General features: G+C 36.0%; 1 protein-coding gene and 1 non-coding gene across 9 annotated transcripts in view; both read left to right on the top strand.

Moving 5' to 3' along the window:
* Positions 1-25,379, top strand: part of CCDC158 (coiled-coil domain containing 158) — a 106,758-nt gene that overhangs the window by 48,626 nt on the left and 32,753 nt on the right. For 7 of the 8 annotated variants that reach the window (XM_058547295.1, XM_058547296.1, XM_058547299.1 and 4 more), the window contains 4 exons: positions 1,656-1,768; positions 3,805-3,963; positions 4,921-5,013; positions 5,848-5,973. In XM_058547295.1, coding sequence (XP_058403278.1) covers positions 1,656-1,768; positions 3,805-3,963; positions 4,921-5,013; positions 5,848-5,973 — 491 coding nt within the window. The remainder of the gene's footprint in view (positions 1-1,655; positions 1,769-3,804; positions 3,964-4,920; positions 5,014-5,847; positions 5,974-25,379) is intronic. The other variant, XM_058547297.1, reaches the window with a different exon arrangement.
* On the top strand, positions 262-368 carry LOC131409866 (U6 spliceosomal RNA). Its single transcript, XR_009221055.1, has one exon. It is a non-coding gene; the product is annotated as a U6 spliceosomal RNA (small nuclear RNA).

Here is a 25,379-nt window from a genome sequence, read left to right as displayed (position 1 = left end):
CTGATTCCTTCTCAGAGATAAAGATGGGACGGAGCCCTGGGAAGTGAACTGCCAGGATGAGGGGTCCTTCTCACCACTTAGACCTGTTCCCTTTTTACCTTGCTACTCGTATCAATTCAGAGAGAGAGGGTTATTTGCTGTTTCATATTATTCATATCGTTGTTGATATAGCTGTATTAGCTGACTATAAGAATAAATATCTAAGTAAAGCCTACATTTTTCTATTGCTCAGTTTTTTTTTAATCTCAAAGATTTATTTTTGTGCTGGACTCAGCAGCACATATACCAAAATTGGAACTGTATAGAGAGAATTATCATGGCCCCTGCACAAAGATGGTATGCAAATTCTTGAAGCATTTCATATTTTCTGTGGTCCTCAAAGGTTCAGCTCTTTCTTTGCTGGTTAACTTAACCAAGAAAATGGTGGGGTTTGGAGATGACACTCAAGAGGCCCATTTGGATTACCCCACTACCACCACCAGACAGAGTCCCTTCCTCAGTGCCCTCCAGGCATTCCACAACTGCCCCAGTCACATGACAATTATTAAATTAACCAGGTAATCCTGTATTTGCATTGAATGCTTATTTTCATTGATTAAAATCATCTTAAAATAAAAAGATTTAAGAAATTACCTTTGAAGGCCAATCATGATCTACTTAATCAGACCAGAATTCTTCAGAGTGGTGAGCAAATGATGTCAGACTTTTGATCTATTAATAAATCAATGTACTGTGCTTGTATATTACTCTTGTCTTTGACAGTTTAGCTGTAGGAACTATATCTCGTTAGCAAGAAATCAGACCTTTCATCCTCTCCAATAGTTTGTTTTTAAAGAATGGTACATTTTCTTTTTTCTTTTTAACCTCTAAGCTATAGCTGGACCTGACTCAAAGCAGTGGCATTTTCAAACCTCTTTCCTCAGCTAACTATGAGAAGCATATGGTCCCTGACTTTGAATTTCCAAGCAAGGATGAGCTTCATGTGTCTTTTCAATGGCCTGCCATGTCTTAAGTATTTAGTGCCTACTACCTGTCTAGAACATTCTCATCCTGTCACCAGTTTTACTAAAATGATCACATATATGCTCATGCTACCAATTTGACTGTTGAAACAGTAATGAGTTCCAAGCACATGACTATGACCATGAGAATCAAAATTGAATGGTTTGTGATATCACTGGAATCTTTAAAAAGATCACTAATAATAGGTGTCTTGTGGTTTCTAGAAAAATTATTTTAGTAAAAATACTATATACATTTTTCATTATATGGCTATATATTTTTATGTATATATTTTCTACGTGTAAGTATGAATTTGATCAGTATTATTTATTACCATTGAAATATGGCAAATTATGATGGTCAACGAAATAAATTCTAATAGCAAAGAAGTCACAAAACATCATCATTTATATATATTTCTTAGCTCAAAATCTGAGCTCAAAATCTCTGAGTAGTTGCTGAAAATTGTTATGTCACAAAATTGTGAAATATGAAGACCTTTTTCAGTGATCACTGCCTTGAAACTGTCCAGGTGCCTAGGAGAATCTTACTTGTCACCTTCTCATAATGTTTAACCATCAAATGATAGTAGCCTCTCAAAATTTAGAAACTTTAAAAACTAAAGCACAGTTTACTTCCTTTTTTTTTTCCAGCTATGAAAGTGGCAATGGGGATGCAAAAGCAAATCACAGCTAAAAGAGGTCAGATAGATGCCCTTCAGAGCAAGATACAATTTTTGGAAGAGGCAATGACAAATGCAAATAAGGTGGGTCCCTGGCCCTGGAGTGTGGGAAGCTAATATGTTCATTCATTAATACACTACAAGACAGAATAAGACGTAGCAGAGATAACAGAGTACAATGGAGAAAAGACAAGAGGTTATTTCTGACTGAGAGAATGAGGGTAAAGTTCCTGAAGGAACATTCAAGCAGGATCTCGAAAGAGTTAGTATTTTAAGTACAGGAAACGAGCAAAAGGACATTCGTGGTAGAGACAGGGAATGATTATAAATTAAGCACATTTAGTTCTGCTATAAGGTGACATATATATTCCTAAAATCACTGTGCTAATCAAAATTGTGCAATGAAAACCACAGGACTTATGAGAATTGGAGCTCCACACTGACACATTTCATCAGTGACACCAAAAAAATAGCAACCTAATGAAAATGGTAGCACACTTTTACACATGTTAAATGGTTAAGAAATACATAAATACTACAATAAGTAAGGTTCTTTATCTTAAAAAAGACCTGAAGTTTGCCTTTGGGTGTGTGCATCGAAGGGTTGCAGCTTGTGAGTTATTGTGAAGGATTAGAAGGTGTGTTTTCTGTAACACTAGATGTGCATGGATGTGGCTCACAACACAAGGTAAACTGAGGTAGTTGACAGATAGTTGTTTGATGAGTGTGCACTTGTGCTTTGTGTGTATTCCTCTGCAGCTCTGTTTAGCTGGTGCAGTTTTCTCTGTTAACCTAGTATTTCTCATAAATGAAGCTGCACTTAAGTAACTGTGAAATTTGTGTTATGCTCGAATATTCCCTGATATATCAATCACTTTGGGACAAATTTGCATTTTCAGAAGAAGAATTAGAACTGACTATAATGGAGGTGAGAAAGTAAAGAGCTTAAGTAGAAAATAAGTGCAACTAAAGTAATTGCTTTCCTCATACCCAAATGAGCTGCTGAAATACTTTTTTAGAAGGAGGCTAAATATTAGCAATATGTACATACGTTTGTGCATACATCATATGGACTTATTCCTTTTTTTTTGCACTTTCCCTTTCTTTTCTCCCCTCCTTTTCTCTCATCCTAAATTTGTTTTTTTCTTTTTCTTCTTCCATTATTTGCCTATTTGGAACCTAGAGCAGTACTTTTCCTCGTCCTCCCTGAGGGTACTTGGGGCGTTGAGAAGTTTCTGCCTGCCGTCATCAGAGATGCCTGCCCCCCTGAAGGAAGGCATTCATCAAAACTTAATGACATTCCCTTCAAACAGGAAGGAGGCAGCTTGTAAAATTAATCCCTCTTTCTTTCTGAAGCTTTTCTGCCTAACTAATCAGAAAAGGAAAAATTGTTTGCATCCAAAATGTGTGTTATAGTTACAGTACCTTCCCCCTTGTTTACATTAAAGATTTTCTCTGTGAGAAAACTATATATTTAAAGAAATATAGAGTCAATAAGTTGAGGTCTATTTTAACTTGACTACTATGCATTTCTTTTTGTCTACCTAATCTATGATGTTTTTTAAAGGAAGGAACTAATTTTAATGAAATTTTGTTGAATACCAAAGACTCTCTGTAAGTATATCAGTAAGTTCATTCTCATCACTGGACCGTTAAGTGACTTGAGGGCAGGAACTGTGTGTCCCATTTCTTTTTATGTTGGGAGGTCTGCAGTAGGCATTTGTGAAATAAATATTCAACCTTGAAACAAAATAGAAACCCATAAAGCTTTCAAATAAATGCATCTTTAAATCTCTTCTGTCATTTTAAACTTCTCAGTAAAATTTAGTGTACGATTACTCAATCTCAATTCGTCATAACATTGTCTCTTTTTATGACAAGATAGTTATTACATATTTTTTAGGTTTCATCAAAGATTTATTAAGCCTGGAAAGAAGTAATAATACTAGTAGTGATAAAAATGAGTACAAGGTAACATAATTCTAGCAGCTCCCAATTCCAACTCAAAGCAATTAAATGGCATATGACTTAAACTGTAGTTCAGATCTTTATATAATTGTTTTATATTTCCATCACATCTCAGCATATTATTTCTGATATTTTCTTCTCTATAATTGTAGGAAAAGCATTTTCTAAAAGAAGAGAAGAATAAATTAAGCCAAGAATTGAGTACTGTTGCAACAGAAAAAAACAAGATGGCCGGAGAACTAGAAGTCCTGAGATCTCAGGAACGCCGTTTGAAAGAAAAAGTTGCAAATATGGAAGTTGCTCTTGATAAGGTAGTTATTAACTAAATATATAAAGTAGCTATCAACTAAATAGTTATTAACTGGGTAGAATTGTTCTTTATGAAAGCTTCACGTTGATAGGAACAAAATCTGTCAAATTGTATTGCATCCCAATCACCTCGCGCGAGGAAAAACTACGTCCTATAGAGAAGGCTCTTCTGAGCTTTAAAAACAGTAAAAAGTATGCATTTAGAAAGCCTCTTTTTCAGGTTAACATGGTCACAGGGGTAGTAAGATATAAGATGTAAGATGCTCTTGGTGTCCTTAGTGGCCTGAATAATTAAAAATGCCACCAATCTACCTTATCACCAAAGAATGACTTGAACACTAGGTAGAATACAGTTTGTTAATAATATCAATAAATAGATAAAGTAACGCTAATGTCTGACACTTTGTGGGGTCCAGAAAGTGCAGGTAGAAAACACAGCTTAAAGAATGAGAAGGATGAAGGACACTATATTTGTCATTGCCATTGATTATAGAGACATAAATCTCTCTTTCTGTCACCTGAAAACTCTGGAAGCCTAAAAATGTACCAAAACTAGTCCTTGATTCTTAAGAAATCAGAACCTTCATGATTATATAAAATGATCTGTGATCCCATCTATGCCACCTTTGATCTTCAAACAGAATATATTGACTCAGTGAATTTCAGTTGTTATTTTTATGTAAATATTTTTACATTGCTAAAGCTGTTTGCTCATTTCATCCTTAGTTCATTCATTCTTCTGAGTGCCCTCTACATATCAAACGCCATGCTGGGGATATAGAGGAGAAAGACATGACCTCCAATTGCTCTCAGTTTACTGAATAAAACAGATAAATGTAATACAGTGTGCTAAGTGTGGGGGACTTCCTTGAAGAGATGGCGACTTTGCATTTATAGGTTAATAAAATAAAATTGCATAAGGAATAGAGGATAAACCACATGTGGTTGCTTGATTGTAGGCATCTTTGCAGTTTGCAGAATGTCAAGATATAATACAGCGTCAGGAACAAGAATCTGTGCGCTTAAAACTTCAACACACTTTGGATGTAAAAGTAAGGTCTTTTTTTCCATCATAAATAGTAGTTTAAAAAAATAATGCCTTTGTTTGATATACTTTTGTATATCTTCTTCATGCACCTTAGATACATTCAAGTGTACTTTTAACATTATCTGATACTAGCAATTATAAAATATGTACAAATGTTTTTATACAATATACCTATCCTTTTCATATATAGTAACAAATTGCAGTGCCATGCTTTATGTTTAAGTTTATAATAAGGGAGGGAAACACAAAAGTACTTGCCTTGGGAATACCTGAGGGAGAGTTGTGTATACAGAAGGGTCAAGCAAGTACAAAGGCCCAAAGTGAGAGTGTGTTTGGGTTGTTTGGAGAATAGCAAAAATGATATAATCTGCATGACAAAAACATGTGTTCTTTAAAAATTGTACATTTTCCATTGAAATATACGTCTCTTTTCCAAGTATATTTTAAAGTTGCAGACATACTTTCAAGTTGCAATAATGGATACTTTCACAGGCACAAGCACTCCATAGTTGTAGAGGATCTTTCTCAGTAGTATGCCAGAATAGTGGGGAGTCTTTGGCAAAAGTTAGAAACCAGTGTAGTAGCATACCATCCTAGGTGTGTTTTCACATCTGGGATGCTTTTATCAATCAGAAGTGTGAAGGCATCTTCCTAAGCACATACTTCGTCCTCCAGGAGTAACTTCTACATCCAGAATCATCTTGCTTAATACTTTGGTTTATAACCTTGTAAGTTCAACATGTAAGACTGAAATTATGTTTGCAAAAATAGATTTTGATTTCCCAATTCTAATTGTAGATTGACAGTTATTTTGCTCACATAATATATTGTTTTCCAGGAACTTCAGGGCCCTGGGTACACCTCAAATTCTTCTGTGAAACCACGCCTTCTACAGTCGTCATCTGCTGCCCGTTCTCATTCTAATGTACCATCGTCCCAGTCTACAGCCAGCTTCCTGTCTCATGTAAGTAATTAGTCTTATAATCCATGATGCAAATGACATAACATGTAAGTACTTTTAAGAAGAATTTCATTTTAAAAACATGTCTTTAAGACAAACACCGGATGATTTCACTCGTGTGGAAGATAAACACATGGATAAAGAGAACAGATTAATGATTACCAGAGGGAAAGGGGGTGGGGGCTGGACGAAAGGGATCAAGGGGCGCATACGTATGGTGATGGATAAAAAGTATCCATCCGGTGGTGTAGTGGTTAAGTTCGCACGCTCCGCTTTGGTGGCCTGGGGTTCTCGGGTTCGAATCCTGGCTGCAGACATACGCACCGCTCATCAAGCCATGTGTAGGGGCGTCCCACATATAAAATAGAGGAAGATGGGCACAGGTGTTAGCTCAGAGTCAATCTTCCTCACACACACAAAAAAGTAGACTATTGGTGGTGAGCATGATGCAGTTTATATATAAACTGATAAATAATAATGTACACCTGAAATTACACAATGTTATAAACCATTATGACCTCAATTAAATAACTGGAAAAGATATATATCTTTAGTTATGCCATTTTCAATTACTAGATTTTAGATTTCTACAGACCAGATGAATGAAAATGTTTTCTTCACTACTGGGTGTTTTCTTTGGGAAAAACAACATGAAATATTCAGTGGGATTAATGTTAACAATAATTGTTAAAGTAAATTATTGAATAGCCTTTGTTCAATTTTTTCCATCACAAGCATTTCCAGGTTACAAAGCAAATGTAGAGATGGCTAAAATAAGCATCATTTCGAATGGCAAAGGCAAATTAGTGGTGTATTTGATACGCTACCAAGATGAACATGATTTGCTGTATATTGTCTTTTCAGGAACTTTATGTGAACTTATGTATAATCAAAAAATTGTATTAATCTTAAAACATTTTTATTCCCTTTATTTAAAATGTTAGAGACTTTGGAAAAATTTTAGTTTAACCTTTCATACTTTTAAAGCTCAGGAAAAAATATGTGCAATGTAAAATTCACACTTTGTCTCTTCTGAAGATATATATGTTTATGGAACCACAAATCTCTTGCAACCAGTATCCAGCTCCAACTCTAAAGAAATGAGACTTATTTCATAAATCACACATAAAAATCAATTTCATTTGCTAATGATCCTATCGTATGTACAGCAACAGGATGTATGTACAGGATCACCAGTGACCTACCAGTTATTCTACCTGTGCCATTTAAATGAAAAGTATGTACTGTGAAATGACTAAAACTTGAAATGGACTCCTCTCACACACTTAAGATGTATGTACTGATAAACAAGCTATCCTACAACAAATAATAGAATATTCTATCAAATAATAGAATAATGATATTAATATTAGAAGTTAAATGGTTCTACCGGAAGACTGGAACTTGGAGGTGGGCAGAGAAAAAGCAGGGGACTGCTGCTTTTTGTTTTAAGTGTTATAAAATCATTTTACCTTTAAAACTATGTACATATTACATTGATAAAAATTAAACTCCCTTCCCCAAAATAACCCCACGAACCAAACAACAAACAGACAAACAAAACAACAACAAGGAACATTTGACCAGGCGTCATTGGGACCCAAGATGTGTCTCTTAACTACTTTGAGTGACCTTGGAAACTCAGTTAAATATATTGTGCCTTGCTTTTTCCATCTCTCATGAGGAGTCTGGACTAGATAATCTCTAGGGTCATCTAGAAAGATCAGCTCTGAAATTTCATAACTTTTCATTACCCAAAAACCAGCCTAGTAGATTTTACCTAGCTCCTTAGTACATAGACTCCACTTGATTATACGGAATCTCATCCTGTCTCTAAAAAAGTACTGGTTATAAGTCTATTAAATTAAATTTTTAAATTATAATTCTAACAGCAGTAATGAACTATATTTCTAAATAGACTGTCAAGCATGCTTTATACAATTAATTTCTTCTCTTGAAATGTTTATTATATAATTTTATACAGTAAAAATAACATACATTCTTTGTTTTGTTGACTGATAGTTGCAAGTACCTAGAACAGTGTCTGGCATATAGTAGGTATTCAACACATATCTATCTAATGGGTGAATCAGTTCCTTGTGTAACATTGTGTTCAGGTTTTCACTGTTTCTACTACTAAGTCGGTTTCAAGTCTTACTGTTGCTCTTTTGGAGATAATTTTCTTCTCTGACCACTTGTAAGATTTTCTCTTTATTTTGGTTATAGCAGTTTGACTGTGATGTGCCTAGTTGTGGTCTTCTTTGTATTTATCTTTCTTATGGCTCACTGATCTTCGTGGATGTGTGGATTGGTATCTTTGATTAATTTTGGAAAATTTTTATCCCTTTCCTTCTCGATTATTTTTGCTGCCCCATTTTCTTGTTTCTTTCTGGGACTTGTACTATTAAATAACATTATTTTTTAAATTAGTATGTAAATCCATTATCTGAATTCTCTCTGGGCCTGTGGCCGTTGTTTCTCTTGGTTTCTAGTCATGTTGTCTGGTCTTTTTGCTTCCTTTTTTTCAAGACTTAATTTTTTTAGAGCGGTTTTGTATTCACACCAAAATTGAGAAGAAGCTATAGAGATTTCCCGTATACTCCCTGCCGCTACACATGCATAGCCTCCCTCATTATCAACATCACTCACCAGAACGGTACATTTGTTGCCAAGAATGAACCTAGATTGACACATCATAATCGCCCAAAGTCCATAGTTTGCCTTGGGGTTTGCTCTTGGTGTTGTACATTCTATGGGTTTGGACCAATGTATAATGACGTATATCCATCATTATAATATACTCAGTATTTTCACTGCCCTAAAAATCCTCTGTGCTCTGCCTATTCATCTCTCCCCCCATTTCACCCCTAGCAACCACTGATCTTTTTATTGTCTCCATAGTTTTGCCTTTTCCAAAATCTCATCGAGTTGGAATCATTTAATTTAGTATGTAGCCATTTCAGGTTGGCTTCTTTCACTTAGTAATATGCATTTAAGGTTCCTCCATGTCTTTTCATGGCTTGATAGCTCATTTCTTTTTAGCGCTGAATAATAATCCATTGTCTAGCTGTACCACAGTTTGTTTATCCATTCACCTACTGAAAGGCATCTTGATTGCTTCCAAGTTTTGGTAATTATAAATAAGGGTGCTATAAACATCCATGTCCAAGTTTTTGTGTGGACGTGTTTTCAACTCCTTTGGGTAAATAGCAAGGAGCACAATTGCTGGGTCATATGGTAAGAGTATTGTTTAGTTTTATAAGAAACTGCCAACTTATCTTCCAAAGTGGCTGTACCATTTTGCGTTCCCACTAGCAACGAATAAGAGGTTCTGTTGCTCCACATCCTCACCAGCATTTGGTGTTGTCAATGTTGTGGATTTTGGCCATTCTAATAGGTGCGTAATGGTATCTCGTTATTTTAATTTGCATTTCCCTGTTGACATATGCTGTGGATAATCTTTTCATATACTTATTTGCCATCTAAATATCTTTTTTAGTGAGATATCTGTTAAGGTCTTTGGCCCATTTTTTAATCATTTGCTTCTTTTTTAAATGAGTTCTGGATATTGAATATGAAAAATTACAAGGATAATTTTGGGTTCTAGATGATTTTTTTTTCCTTCATAGAGGATTTACATTTGCTTCTGGCTGGTAGCTAAATTTAGGGCACTAACAATCCCACATCACCTTAATTGATTTGAGGATTGAGATTATTTGGATTAAGGCTCTTATCTCAAAGCCTGAGATTTACCAATTATTCCCCACCCCTTTGATATTGTTCCAGTTTTTATTGCTCTAGCTCCTTGATTCTGCCAAAAGCTCATCTCACCTTCTCAGCCTCTCAGCTGCTGCTTTTAGAATTGGCAAATGCTTCTACAGAAAAATGGCCCCAAATGCCTCCCTTCTCTGGATTTTTTGTTTCAGACTTTGGCCCCATAATTCTTAACTGTGTTGGTATCTCTCTAATGTTGTCAGGCAGACTTAACAGATATATTTTGTATACTTTTCTAGTGAATTCTGAACAGAATTGGTCTACCATTACTGGAAAAAGAATTCCTCTACTGTTATTCATTGCTCATATAATTTTAGACAGTATCTATAAACTACTAGAGAATATAAAAATTGAGCTCTTTTTACCTCACACACATACGCATTTCTTTTCCCTATTTAATCCCCCCCATATAATCATATCATAAATTTTGATTAAGTTTCCTTGAGTGTTCAAATTATTGTGACTATGTAAAATATTGTTCCCTGGCTGAAGTGTGCAGTGAACTGTGATTATATTTTCTTTTAGCTCTTAGATTTACTAATTGTTTTGTTTTACTTTGTTTAGTTTTCTAGACATCTAGAACTAATTATCTCTCAAAATTCTCTGGAAAAAAACTATAAAACTCCTTTTACTATGAGCAAAGCATAGGGGCATAAAATTTTTCCCTTCTTCACTTCTGGGTTCTTTGGCTGGTCTAATAATTAAATTGGCATGAGACAGATTAACAGGAGAAAAACAAATTTAATTTCATATGTATAGGAGCCCCACAAAGACAGTGAGACTCAAAAGTAGTCAGGCAACTGAGTTTTATATGCCGTCTTGAGCTAAGGAATGGAGTAGGAGCCTGGGGCTTCAAAGGTGTGGGAGGAAGGCAATTCACAGGAAGATGAGAAGAGTAGATGTTTGGTAATCAGACGTTTGCCCTGCCGTGCAGGTGGTTTTTCAGATAAAAAAAAAATTATATCTGGTAATAGCTCTCTTTCTGGGCCAGGCTACCTGAATCCTTTTTGGCAGTTAAGGGAGAGGTATAAGTTTTTCCTGAGTCTACTGGATTTTGATTGCCTCAGCTTAAAATAATCCACATGCCAAAGTGGCACATTTTGGGGTGCCATATTCCATCCCCTTCAGAAGTAATCAAATATTTTATCATTTCGTTTATTTGTTTATTATGTAATATATGTCTTTTAGAGCCTTCCATAGTCCTGTTCTAATCTAGATTGGTTGCTCTCTAGACTTGCTGTGTGCTTGCCTTCTTGGATTTTCCTTCTACCAAAATCCAGGGAATTTCTTCCATCTTTTTTTCTGTGTTTTAGGTTTAATTCCCTTTCTTGGTTTATTTTTTTCTTTTGGTAGAGCATATAATGCAGTGGCTTCCTCTGAAAAGGTGCATTTCATTCTTTAAGTGTTTTAAAACCTTACATGTCTGAAAATACCTTTATTCTTCACTTACATTTGATTGATGCTCAAAATGTTGTTGCTGTTGTGCCATTTTGATTCCAGAGGCTTTGTATGTGACCTGTTGGGGTTTTTTTCTTAAAGCTTTTAGGGTCTTTCCTTTATCCCTGGTATTCATTTCAGGAAGTTCCCTGCTGAGAGTCTGGGAGTCTTTTTCTTTTTATTGTGCTGGGTACTTAGCAGGCTCTTGTGTTCTTTCTTTTCCGAAATTTTCTTATATCGCTTATTTGATCATTTTCTCCCTCCATCTTCTCAGTTCTCTCTTTCTGGAATTCCTGTTAGTCACCTATTAGACCTCCTGGATTGATTCTCTGGTCGTCTTTAATTTTGGCTTCCATTTTCCATCTCCTCATCTTTTATTTTCACCTTTTGGGAAATTTCCTCAATTCTATCTTCTAAACATCTGTTGAGTTTTTTTCTAGTATCATACATATTTTTTTAATTTCCAGAAGCCATATTTTGTTCTTTAATTCTTTTCTTTATATAGTTTTATCTTCTTTCATGGATGTGATACTTTCTCATCTCCGTTTAAGGATATTAACTTCAGTTCTTTGATAATTTCTTCTGTAACCTGAATTATTGATGTTTCTTCAAATTTATTTTTTTCTGTTTGTTTTGATGTCTATCTTCCTGTTAGAGACTATCCTTCAATGTTTGGTGATCAATTACTGTCCATTCATATTTAAGATTGAGGCCCTAAAAAGCTGATTAAAAGCTCTTTGTAAAATTGACAGGATTTGTTGACTGGTAGATGGTTAGGTATTACTTTTTTGTTGAGGGACCCCAAAAATTTCTATAGGTCTTTTTTCTTGGTGCTGTCACTTTCCCTAAAGAGGAATTCTCTTACTACTGACTTGTAGGTATAAATCCATCTGCCAGTATTCTGAGAGGTGAGTGGGGCAGTGCATCTGGGGTATCTATCTATCCAATCTGTCTTAATGCTCATATTTTCAGTTTGCAGCCTTACTCCTGCTATGCCAGATATCCCTTTGGAGCCTAAGATTAAGCCTCTAAATTCATTTAGGGGAAAAGAATGAGTAATTACCTGACTACGTGAAGAGAATATTTAGGATTCTAACAGCTTCTCCCGTAGACTTTTAGCCAATCCTCCCATCCTGCTGCCCTGTCTCTTACCCTGGTCTTCAGAAATACATGAGGCCTCCAATTCCTGAGTCTTCTGGAATACTTTGATGCAGGGCAGCTTGCTTCTTGTTGGCTACTTCTCTGCAGGTTTTAACCTTCTTTGTTCTGCTGTATCAGTTATAAATTATCCATTTGCCTTCCATCTCCTCAAATTTTGTTATCATTACTCATCCAGTGTTATCTCTCCTTTCTTCTTTATCCTTTTTAATTCCTTTAGTGTCATTTTAGTGGGGCTTCAGATAGAGCAGAATTAAATGCTAAGTGTTATTTTTAGAAGTAGAATATTACTGTTTGCATTGTTCTGCATTGCCCTTTAATTTATCTTGTTTCATTTTAGTCTTCTTATTCCATGATTCTAATAATAGCTGATATTTACTGAACACCAGACACTGTGCAAAGTACTTTCTGTAGACTATCTAATTTATTCCTCACAACTACCTATTTGAGGTAAGTGCTGTTATTATACCTATCTTACAGATGAAAAAACAGGCTTGTGAGGCCGGCCCCATGGTGTAGTGGTTACGTTTGGTGCCCTCCACTTTGGCGGCCCGGGTTCATGGGTTCAGATCTCAGGCACAGACCTACACCACTCATCAGCCATGCTGTGGTGGCAACCCACATACAAAATAGAGGAAGATTGGCACAGATGTTAGCTCAGGGCGAATCTTCCTCAACAACAACAACAAAAAAGAAACAGGCTTGGAGAAGCTAAGTGACTTACAGAGTGCACGCACCAAAAACACAACTGTGCCAAGACTTAACCAAGACAGCCTGAGTCTAGAGCCTGTGTTCTTAACCATTATACTGTAGTGATTCTCTACACTACACTGCTGAATGCTGTTTATAAAAAAATAATTTAAATAATGGATAATGTAAGTAGATACTATACCGGAACTAATATTGTATTTCATTAGGTCTTTGTGAATGAGGATTATACTATTTTAGAGCTTCAAAGGCATTTAAAATTATCCAATTGATTCCCTTTGTGTTATAGGTAAGAAAAGAGGAGAACCAGAAAAATTATGTTGCATGATTTGTTCCAACCTCAAACACCAGAACATGTATATATATATGTATGTGTCTGTGTACATACACACACATACATGCAAATACACACACATGTATAATTGATAGCTTCACATAGAAGTGTTTTAGATTAATATTTCAGATAAAGGCTATTTTAGCATATAAAAATGAAATATTTCCAGGATAATATAATTTATTATATTTCTATATCAGACTCTGTACACGTGCACTGTAATTTGTACTAGCTGTGCTTGGTCTTACTGAAGTACCCATGATTGGGGCAAGATTTTTAGCAAGACTTTATAACTTATGTCTTGGAAGTTTCCTACTAACCCATATATATAATATATAATATATGCCTAATATAAAATATAAATAATATATTTGTATTCTAAATAGCATATTTATATTCCATTTTTATTACAGTCTTCTAACAGGAATACAAGTATAAGAGATGGATTTGGTCAGACATTCTCAAAATAGAATACTCTAATTCAAACTGAATGAGATCAAGCTTTTATTTTTAGCTTTTACATTTATCTTCTATCTTTGGAGAATGCAGATAGGGCCAGTTGAGAAGAACACACTCTCCCTAGACATAACTTATCTTACATCATAACTCATAAGTTTGCCTGCAGTGGACTCAGGCCATTAGAGAGAACAGTATTTGGAGAAGATGGAGGTGCATTAGAGATATAATTTAGGAATTATTTTGGAAACAAATCTAACATAAAATGATTTCAGGGTCAAAATATAATAGGAAATTAATCAAATAAAAAAGTAAACCTTAAGTTCAACAACGACAGTAAAAGCTTGTATTTTTCCCTTGAAACCAAAAGCCTGTAGAAGCTTAAACCTGAAAATGTATGTTCCGGAGAGACAGCCTTAATGTGTTCCTAAAGGTCAAAGGATTGGGGTGGAGAACATGATCCTCTGATGGGCTCCAGTAACTTCAGGAAGAGCTTATGCTTAGTTATTACTTTACCACCCAGCCAAGAGTCATATGTAAAGAGTGTTTTAGAATTGTTTATTTCCTAGCTATTTTCTAATTTTTTAAAAAGGAAATTTTGCTTGTGTTATAAATCAAAATATGTTCCATATGAATGAAACAGTAAATTCTTAAAAATGAATCAATAATAGTATTACAAAATATACAACCATTAAAAGGAAAGATTGATAATTTTGACTAGATAAAACTTAAATCACAAAACCATGATATACAAAATTAAAAGGAAATCACAAACTATAAAAATATTTCCAATAGATAAAAGGTTAATATCTATAATATATAGAGTTTTTACATACCTGGATGAAGATAGCATATACTCTAAAAGAAAAGTGTACTAAAGATATGGATACAAAATTCACAAATAGGAAATGCGTATAGCCAATAAACATGAAAAATGTTCAAACTTATTTATAAACAAAAACAACAACAAACAAAAAATAACAAAAAACAATAACAAACATATTAAAGCAAAAATAAACTACCGATTTTGCATATAAAAATGGTCAAATGGTAATGGAAAGGGTGTGGCATAATGGGCGTTCTTGTATCATATCCTGTGGATAAATATAAATTGATGTCTTTTTTTTTTTTTTTACCACAGCTTACTTAACCATTTACCTATTTTTTTAAATTTTATTGAGGTCATATTGACTTTTAACATTGTGTAAATTTCAGGTGTACATTATTTCGGTTTCTGTAGATTGCATCATGTTCACCACCAATAGTCTGGTTTTTATCTATCATCATACACATGTGTCCCTTTACCCCTTTTACCCTACCCCTACCCCCTTTTGCTCTGGTAACCACTAATCTGTTCTCCTTATCTATGTGTTTATCTTCCACATATGAGTGCAATCGTATGGTATTTGTCTTTCTCTGTCTGACATTTCACTTAGCATAATACCCTCAATTGTCCATCCATGTTGTCACAAATGGCACAATTCTGTCTTTTTTTTTATGGCTGAGTAGTATTCCCTTGTGTATATACCACATCTTCTTTATCCATTCATCCATTGATGGGCACTTGGGTTGCTTCCATATCTTGGCTATTGTGAATAATGTTGTGATGAACGTAGGAGTGCATAAATCTTTTTAAATTGTTAATTTCATGTTCTTTGGATAAATACCCAGTGGTGGAATAGCTGGATCGTATGGTATTTCTATTTTTAGTTTTTTGAGAAATCTCCATACTGTTTTCCATAGTGGCTGCACCAGTTTGCATGCCCACGAGCAGTGTATGAGAGTTCTCTTTCCTCCACATCCTTTCCAACACTTGTTATTTCTTGTCTTGTTAATTATAGTCATTCTGACAGGTGTGAGATGATATCTCATTGTAGTTGTGACTTGTATTTCTCTGATGATTAGTGATGTTGAACATCTTTTCATGTGTCTGTTGGCCATCTTCTTTGGAAAAATGTCTGTTCATATCCTCTGCCCATTTTTTGATTGGGTTCTTTGTTTTTTTGTTGTTGAGTTGTATGAGTTCTTTATATATTTTGGAAATTAACCCTTGTTGGATATATGATTTTCAAATATTTTCTCCCAGTTGGTGGGTTGTCTTTTCATTTTGTTGATGTTTTCCTTTGCTGTGCAGAAGTTTTTCAGTCTGATGTAGTCCTATTTGTTTATTTTTTCTTTTGTTTCACTTGCCTGAGTAGACAAGGTACTCGAAAAGATACTGCTGAGACTGATGTCAAAGAGTGTACTGCCTGTATTTTTATGGTTTCAGGTCTTACATTCAAGTCTTTGATCCATTTTGAGTTAATTTTTGTGTATGGTGTAAAATAATGGTCTACTTTCATTCTTTTGCAAGTGGCTGTCCAGTTTTCCCAACGCTATTTATTGAAGAACCTTTCCTTTCTCTGTTGTATGTTCTTGGTTCCTTTGTTGAAGATTAGCTGTCCATAGATGTGTGGTTTTATTTCTGGACTTTCAGTTCTGTTCCATTGATCTGTGTGTTTGTTTTTGTACCAGTACCATGCTGTTTTGATTACTATAGCTTTGTAGTATATTTTGAAGTCAGGGATTGTGATACAACCAGCTTTGTTCTTTTGTCTCATGAATGCTTTAGCTATTCGGAGTCTTTTGTTGCCCCATATGAATTTTAGGATTCTTTGTTCTATTTCTGTGAAGAATGTCGTTGGGATTCTGATTGGAATTGCACAGAATCTGTAGATTGCCTTAGGTAGTGTGGACATTTTAACTGGGTTCATTCTTCCAATCCATGTGCATGGAATATCTTTCCATTTCTTTGTGTCTTCTTCAGTTTCTTTCAATAATGTCTTATAGTTTTCAGCATATAGGTCTTTCACCTCCTTGATTAAATTTATTCCGAGCTATTTTACTCTTTTTGTTACAATTGTAAATGGGATTGTATTCTTGACTTCTCTTTCTGCTAGTTCATTATTAGCATATAGAAATGCAACTGGATTTTGTATCCTGCAACTTGGCTATAGTTGTTGATTATTTCTAATAGTTTTCCAATGGATTCTTTAGGGTTTTCTATATATAGAATCATGTCATCTGCAATAGTGAGAGTTTTACTTCTTCCTTGCCAATTTGGATCCCTTTTATTTCTTTTTCTTGCCTAATTGCTGTGGCCAAAACATCCAGTACTATGTTGAATAAGAGTGGCGAGAGTGAGCCCCCTTGTCTTGTTCCTGTTCTCAGAGGAATGGCTTTCAGTTTTTCCCTGCTGAATATGATGTTGGCTGTGGGTTTGTCATGTGTGGCCTTTATTGTATTGAGGTACTTTCCTTCTATACCCATTTTATTGAGAGTTGTTATCCTAAATGGATGTTGGATCTTGTCAAATGCTTTCTCTGCATCTATTGAAATGACCATGTGATCTTTATTACTCATTTTGTTAATGTAGTGTATCGTGTTGATTGATTTGCAAATCTTGAACCATCCCAGCATCCCTGGAATAAATCCCACTTGACCGTGGTATTTGATCATTTTAATGTATTGTTGTATTCAATTTGCTAATATTTTGTTGAGGATTTTTTGCATCTGTGTTCATCAGCGATATCAGCCTGTAATTTTCGTTTTTGTGTTGTCTTTGTCTGGTTTTGGTATCAGGGTAATGTTGGCCTCGTAAAATGAGTTAGGAAGCATCTGTCCTCTTCAGTTTTTCAGAATAATTTGAGAAGGATAGGAATTAAATCTTTTTTGAATGTTTGGTAGAATTCATCCGAGAAGCCGTCTGGTCCAAGACTTTTGTTTTCTGGGAGGTTTTTTTTGTGTGTGTGTGTGTGAGGAAGATCATTGCTGAGCTAACATCCATGCTAATCCTCCTCTTTTTGCTGAGGAAGACTGGCTCTGAGCTAACATCTATTGCCAATCCTCCTCCTTTTTTTTTCCCCAAAGCCCCAGTAGATAGTTGTATGTCATAGTTGCACATCCTTCTAGTTGCTGTATGTGGGACGTGGCCTCAGCATGGCCAGAGAAGTGGTGCGTCGGTGCGCACCCGGGATCCGAACCCGGGCCACCAGTAGCGGAGCGCGCGCACTTAACCACTAAGCCACGGGGCCGGCCCTGGGAGGTTTTTGATTACTGTTTTGATCTCTTTGCTTGTGATTGGTGTGTTCAGATTCTGTATTTCTTCTTGATTTGGTTTTGGGAGGTTGTATGATTCTAAGAATGTATCTTTTTCTTCTAGGTTGTCCAGTTTGTTGGTGTATAGCTTTTCATAGTATTCTCTTATAATCCTTTCTGTTTCTGTATTGTCCATTGTATTTTCTCCTCTTTCATTTCTGATTTTGTTAGAGTCTTCTCTTTTTTCTTAGTGAATCTGGCTAAGAGTTTGTCAATTTTGTTTATCTTCTCAAAGAACCAGCTCTTAGTTTCGTTCATCTTTTCTGTTTTTTAATCTCTATTTTGGTTATTTCTGCTCTGATTTTTATTATTTCTTTCCTTCTAGTAACTTTGGGCTTTGTCTGTTCTTCTTTTTCTAGTTCTTTTAGGTATAGGATAAGCTTGTTTATTTGAGATTTTTCTTGTTTGTTGAGGTAGGCCTGTATTGCTATAAATTTCCCTCTTAGTGCTGCTTTTGCTGTATCTCATAAGTTTTGATATGTTGTGTTTTCATTATCATTTGTCTCCAGGTATTTTTTGATTTCTCCTTGATTTTTTCATTGATCCAATAGTTGTTCAGTAGCATGTTGCTTAGTCTCCACATACTTGTGACTTTCTCAGATTTTTCTTGTAGTTGGTTTCTAGTTTCATAGCATTGTGGTCTGAAAAGATGCTTGATATGATTTCAGTCTTCTTAAATTTATTGAAGCTTGCTTTGTTTACCAGCATATGGTCTATCTTCAAGAATGTTCCATGTGCACTTGAGAAGAATGTGTATTCTGCTAGTTTTGGGTGGGATGTTCTATGTATATGTATTAAGTCCATCTGGTCTAGTGTTTCATTTAAGGCCACTGTTTCCTTGTTGACTTTTGTCTGGATGTTCTATCTATTGATGTAAGTGGAGTGTTAAGGTCCCCTATTATTATTGCGTTGCTGTCAGTTTCTCCCTTTAGGTCTGTTAATAGTTGCTTTATATACTTTGGTGCTCCTCTGTTAGGTGCATATATATTGATAAGTGTTGTCTTCTCTTTTATCATTATATAATGGCCATCTTTGTCTCTTATTATCTTTTTTATCTTGAAGCCTGCTTTGTCTGATATAAGTATAGCTACACCTACTTTCTTTTGGTTGCCATTTGCTTGGAGTATCATCTTCCATCCCTGCACTCTGAGCCTATGTTTGTCTTTAGAGCTGAGTTGTGTTTCCTGGAGGCAGCATATTGTTGAGTCTTTTTTTTAAATCCATCCAACCACTCTGTGTCTTTTGATTGGTGAATTCAATCCATTTACATTTAGAGTGATTATTGATATATGAGGGCTTAATACTGCCATTTTATCTTTTTTTTTTCCAGTTCTACATTTCTGTTGTTTCTTTTCTCTTGTATTTCTGTCTGCCATTTCAGTTTGGTAGTATTCTGTCATGGTTTTCTCATTATTATTTGTGATTCTGCTCTGATTTTTTGTTTTGTGGTTACCATGAGGGCTGTATAAAAGGTCTCATAGATGAGATAGTCCATTTTCTGATAGCCTCTAATCTCCATTAGCCTAGGTAGGTTCTATCCCTTCCCTCTTTCCCTGCTATGTTTTTGTTCTCACAAATTATTCTTTTTTATGTTAGGAGTTTCTCACCACATTGAAGTGTTTATAGTTATTTTTGTTTTTTTCTTTCCCTTTGTCCTGTATTTTATAATTGTTTGCTAACCTATTCTGTTAGAGAGCTGCAATTTTCTGATTTTGCCTATTTATCTCCTTGCTCAAAGCTTTGTAAACTTTTGCCTTTTTGTTTCAGGTAGGAGGGCTCCATTCATCATTTCTTGTAATGCAGGACTAGTGGCGAGGAACTCCCTCACCTTTTGTTTGTCTAGGAAAGCTTTTATTTCTCCGTCATATCTGAAGGATAATTTCCCTGGATAAGAGTATTCTTGGCTGACATTTTTTGTCTTTCAGTATTTTGGATGTATCATTCCACCTTCTTCTAGCCTGTAAGGTTTCTGCTGAGAAATCCACTGAAAGCCTGATGGGGGTTCCTTGTACGTTATTTCTTCTCTCTTACTGCCCTTAATATTTTTTCTTTGTCATTGACTTTTGACAGTTTTAATATTATATGCCTTGGAGAAGGTCTTTTTGGATTGTTGTAATTAGGAGTTCTATTAGCTTCATGTTCTTGCCTGTCCAGTTCCTTCCCCAGGTTTGGGAAGTTCTCAGCTATTATTTCTTTGAATAAGCCCTCTATTCCTTTCTTCCACTCTTCTCACTCTGGGATACCTATAATCTTTATGTTACTTTTCCTAATTGAGTTGGATATTTCTCGAAGAATTTCCTCATTTTTTAAAAATTCTTAGTCCTCTCTCCTACACTTGAATCATTTCTAGGTTTCTATCTTTGAGCTCACTGATTCTCTCCTCTATAAGGTCTGCTTTGTTTTTTATGCCCTCTACTTTATTTTTTATCTCATTTATTGTGTTCTTCATATTCAGAATTTGTTTGGGTTTTTTTAGAGCTTCAATCTCTTTGGTGAAGTATTCCTTCTGTTCATGAATTTTATTTCTCAGCTCATTGAACTCTCTTTCTGAGTTTTCTTATAATGCATTGAGGTTCTTTTATGACAGCTATTTTGAATTCTCTGTCAGTCAGATTGTAATCTTCTGTCACTTCAAGTTTGGTTTCTGGAAAGCTGTCCTTTTCCTTGTGTTCTGCCATGTTACTGTAGTTCTACATGATGTTTGATGAATTGATCCTCTTCCAGTGTATTTGTGGTTGTAACCACCTTTCTTATTTGGGTACAGCTTTGGTTACTTTGGTTCTGGGCTGCTTCTGGTTGTTTTTGAGAGCCTGCACTTTCCACCCTCCACTGCCTATGCTAGAGGTGTCGTTGGTGCCCTCCTTGTGCTGCTTTTGCCTCTGAGGTTGCTGGTGCCTTGCTGCTTTTGATGTCACTGCAGCTTCAGGTGTTGCCCCTGGAGGCACCAGGATGTAAGCACATCGGCTGTTTCCAGGGTCGCCTGGGTTTCGTATTCCCCCACTTGCTCTTCATGGGCTTTCCACAGGCTTGGGTGCTGCTGCCCTGTGCACCACCTGCACTCCTGCTCCTGGGTTATCTGGGGGTGCTGGCAGCACCACTGCCAGGGGCACTGGGTTCACAGGAGACACTGTTGCTGTCGGACACCTGAGTTCTTTTATGCAGCCCCCACTGTTGGTAGAGCCAATGTTGAGGGTGCTACCACTGGGGGCTGAGTCTTAGGTTCTGCTGTGGTTCCTGAAGCCTCAGGTCACAGGTACCACCTGTCACTGCTGGGGGAGGAGTAGGGGCTAAGCCACAAGTGTTGTTGCGGGTCCTGCAGTCTCTGGTCACTGGTGCCCAACAGTGTGCTTTTTGAGACCTCAGGTCAGGGCACCTTGCTCCTGCCAGTGAAATCTGTGTTTTGGTTGCTGTCCCCACTGCTGGAGAGACCACCGCCACTGCCAGGGGAGGAGAATGGGCTGGATCACTGACACTGCTCTGTCCTGAAGCGTCAGGACGTGTGTGCCACCCACCACAACTGAAGGGGAGCAGGGGCTGCAGCCTCTGGTTGTTGGTGCTGGTGTGCACTGATGTTCTGCTCTGAAACCTCAGAGCAGGGCACCCTGCCACTGCCAGGGAATTTTATACTTTGGATGTAGTCCCCACTGCTGGAAAGACTGGCGCCACTGCTGGGGGAGGGGGAGAGGGCTGGTTCGCTGGCTCTGCTCTGTGTCCTGAAGCCTCAGAACATGTGCGCCACTGCTAGGGGCAGGGCAGGGGCCAAGCCATGATTGTCGTATTTGCCCTTGCGTCCTGTGGTCACTGACGTGTGTGCTGGTGTGAGGATCCGTGTTTTGGATCGCCGCCACTGAGGGAGAGAGAAGGGGCTGCTCCCCTAGTTCCACTGCCTCCTGAAGGTCCAGTCCCCTCATCTTCAGATGTATAGATGTGTGGTTCACGCAGGCATTCTGGTGTGCTGTGCGGGAAGTCCTTTGTTGGTCACTGGATGTCTGACTGCTTGTAACTTAGAGGGGAGAGACAAAGGGAACGACTCACTCTGCCATGATAGTGTCATCACTCTAAATTGATGTCTTCCAAAGCCCACGATTTCTTTTCTCTTTTTAAATTAATAGACTTTATTTTTGGGGCCAGTTTTAGGTTTACAGAAAAATTGAGCAGAAAGTATAGCGAGCTCCCATAGACTCCCTTTGCCTTGGCCCCCCACCCCCCACCAGTTTCTCCTATTATTAACATTTTACATTAGTGTGGTGCATTTGTTACAATTGATGAGCCAATATTGATACATTATTATTAACTAAAGTCTATAGTTGACATTGGAGTTCACTCCTTGTGTTGTACATATGAGTTTTGACAAATGTATAATGACGTGTTTTCACCATTACAGTATCATACAGAATAGTTTCACTGCCCTAGTAATCCCTGTGCCTAACCTGTTCATCCCTCTCTGCCTTCCCCTGAACCCCTGGCAACCAGTGATCTTTTTACTCCCTCCATAGTTTTGCATTTTCCAGAATGTCATGTAGTTGAAATCATGTAGTATGTAGTCTTTTCAGATTGGCTTCTTTCACTTAGCAATATGCTTACAAGATTCCTTGATGCCTTTTAGTGCCTTAATAGCTAATTCTTTTTATCAGTGAATAATATTCCATAGTATGAATATACCACAGTTTGTTTATTCGTTCAGCTAGTGAAAGACATCTTGATGGCTTCCAAGTTTTGGCAGTTATGAATAAAGCTGTTATAAACATCCGTGTGCAGGTTTTTGTGTGGACATAAGTTTTCAACTCCATTGGGTAAATACTAAGGACCATGATTGCTGGATTGTATAGTAAGGACATGTTTAGTTTTGTGAGAAAGTGCCAAACTGTCTTCCAAAGTGGCTGTACCATTTTACAGTCTTACCAGCAATGAATGAGAGTTCTTGTTGCTCCACATCCTTGTCAGTATTTGGTGTTGTCGGTGTTTGGATTTTAGCCATTCTCATAGGAGTGTAGTGGTATCTCATTGTTGTTTTAATTTGCAATTCCTTAATGACATATGATGTTGAGCGTATTTTCATATGCTTATTTCCCATCTGTATATCTTCTATGGTGAGATGTCTGTTACAAACTTTTGCCCATTTTTTAAGTTGAGTTGTTTTCTTATTGTTGAGTTTTAAGAGTTTTTTTGGTATATTTTGCATACCAATCCTTTATCAGGTAAGTGTTTTGAAAAGATTTTCTCCCAGTCTGTGGCTTGTCTTCATTTTTTTAACTGTATCTTTTGCAGAGAAAAGTTTTTAAGTTTAATGAAGTCCAACTTACTGATTTTTTTCTTTCATGGATCATGCTTTTGGCATTGTATCTAAAAAGTCATCACTAAACCTAAGGTCGTCTAGATTTTCTCCTGTATTATCATTTATGAGTTTTATAGTTTTGCGTCTTACATTTAAGTCTGTGATCCATTTTAAGTTAATTTTTATGAAAGATGTAAGATCTGCATCTAGATTCATTTTTTTGCATGTATATGTCCAGTTGTTTCAGCACCATTTGTTGAAAATACTGCCTTGTCTTCATTAAATTGCCTTTCCTCCTCTGGCAAAGATCAGTTGACTATATTTGTATGGGACTATTTATGTTTTATTCTGTTCCACTCATCTGTCTATTCTTTCACCAGTACTGTCTTGTACTGTTTATTATGGTAAGTCTTGAACTTGAGTAGTGTCAATTCTCCAACTTTGTTCTCCCTCAATATTTTGTTAGCTATTCTAACAATATAAACTTTAGAATCCATTTGTCAGTGTCCACAAAATTAAAAAAAATTACTGGGATTTTGATTGGGATTGCATTGAATTCATAAATCAGGTTGGGAAGACCTGACATCTTAACAATATTGAGTCTTCTTATCCATAGCATGGACGATCTCTTATACATATTTTGTTAGATTTATACCTAAGTATTCTGTATTTTTGGTATCAATGTGAATGGTGTTGTGTTTTAAATTTTTTTTAATTGAGGTATAATTGACATATAACATTATATTAATTTCAGATGTACAAGATAATGATTTGATATTTGAATACATTGAGAAATGATCACCACAATAAGTCTAGTTAACATTCATCACCTTACATAGTTACAAAAAGTTTTTCTTTCTTATGATGAGAAATTTTAAGATCTAATCTCTTACCAACTTTCAAATATGCAATATAGTATTAATAACTGTAGTCACCATGCTGTACATTACATCCCCGTGACTTATTTATTTTATAATTGAAAGTTTGTACCTTTTGACCCCCTTCACCCATTTCTCCCACCTCCCAACCACCAATCTGTTCTTTGTATCTATGAACTTGGTTTTTTTATGTGTTTTTAATTTTAAATTCCAGTTATTCATTGCTGGTATGTAGGAAAGCAATTGCATTTGCATATTAATCTTGTATCCTGCCACCTTACAATAATCTCTTATTTGTTCCAGGAGTTTTGTTCTTTTTGTTGTTGATTCTTCAGGATTTTTTACATAGAGAATCATGTCATTTGTGAAGAAAGACTATTTTATTTCTTCCTTCGCAAATCTGTACACCTTTAATTTTCTTTTTATTTTGTTAGCTATGACTTTCAGTATGATATTGAATAGAAGTGGTGAGAGGAGACATTCTTGCCTTGTTTCTGATCTTAGCAGGAAAGCATCTAGTTTCTCACCATTAAGTATGAGGTTAGCAGTAGTTTCTTAAATAGATGTTCTTTATCCAGCTGAGGAAATTCCCCTCTATTCCCAGTTTGCTGAGAGTTTTTATCATGAATGAGTGTTGGCTTTTGTTGAATGCCTTTTCTGCATCTATTGATATGATCATGTAATTTTTGTTCTTTAGCCTCTTGACATGATAGATTATATTAATTGATTTTTGAATGTTGAACAAGCTTTGCATACCTGGGATAAATCCCACTTGATTGTGGCATATAATTTTTCTTATAAATTTTTGGATTATATTTGCTAATATTTTGTTGAGTATTTTTGTATCTATATTTATGAGAGATATTGGTCTGTACTTTTCATGTAGTGTTTTTGGTTTTGGTATTAGGGTAATACTGGCCTCATAGAATGAGTTAGGAATATTCCCTCTACATCTGTTTTCTGGAAGAGGTTGTAGAGAATTGGTGTAATTTCTTCCTTAAATGTTTGGTAGAATTCACCAGTGAACCCATTTAGGCCTGGTGCTTTTTGTTTTAAAAGGTTATTAATTATTGATTTAATTTCTTTAATAGATATAGGCCTATTCAGATTGTTTATTTCTTCTTTTGTGAGTTTTGGCAGATTATGTCTTTCAAGGAATTGGTCCGTTTCATCTGGGTTATTGAATTTGTGGGCATAGAGTTGGTTATAACATTCTTTATTATCCTTTTAATGTCCATGAGATCTATAGTGA

Source organism: Diceros bicornis, chromosome 8 (genome assembly GCF_020826845.1).
Source record: "Diceros bicornis minor isolate mBicDic1 chromosome 8, mDicBic1.mat.cur, whole genome shotgun sequence".
Classification (NCBI taxonomy): Eukaryota; Metazoa; Chordata; class Mammalia; order Perissodactyla; family Rhinocerotidae; genus Diceros; species Diceros bicornis.
Note: the sequence above shows the minus strand (reverse complement) of the source record. Positions and strands in the feature narration are given on the sequence as shown.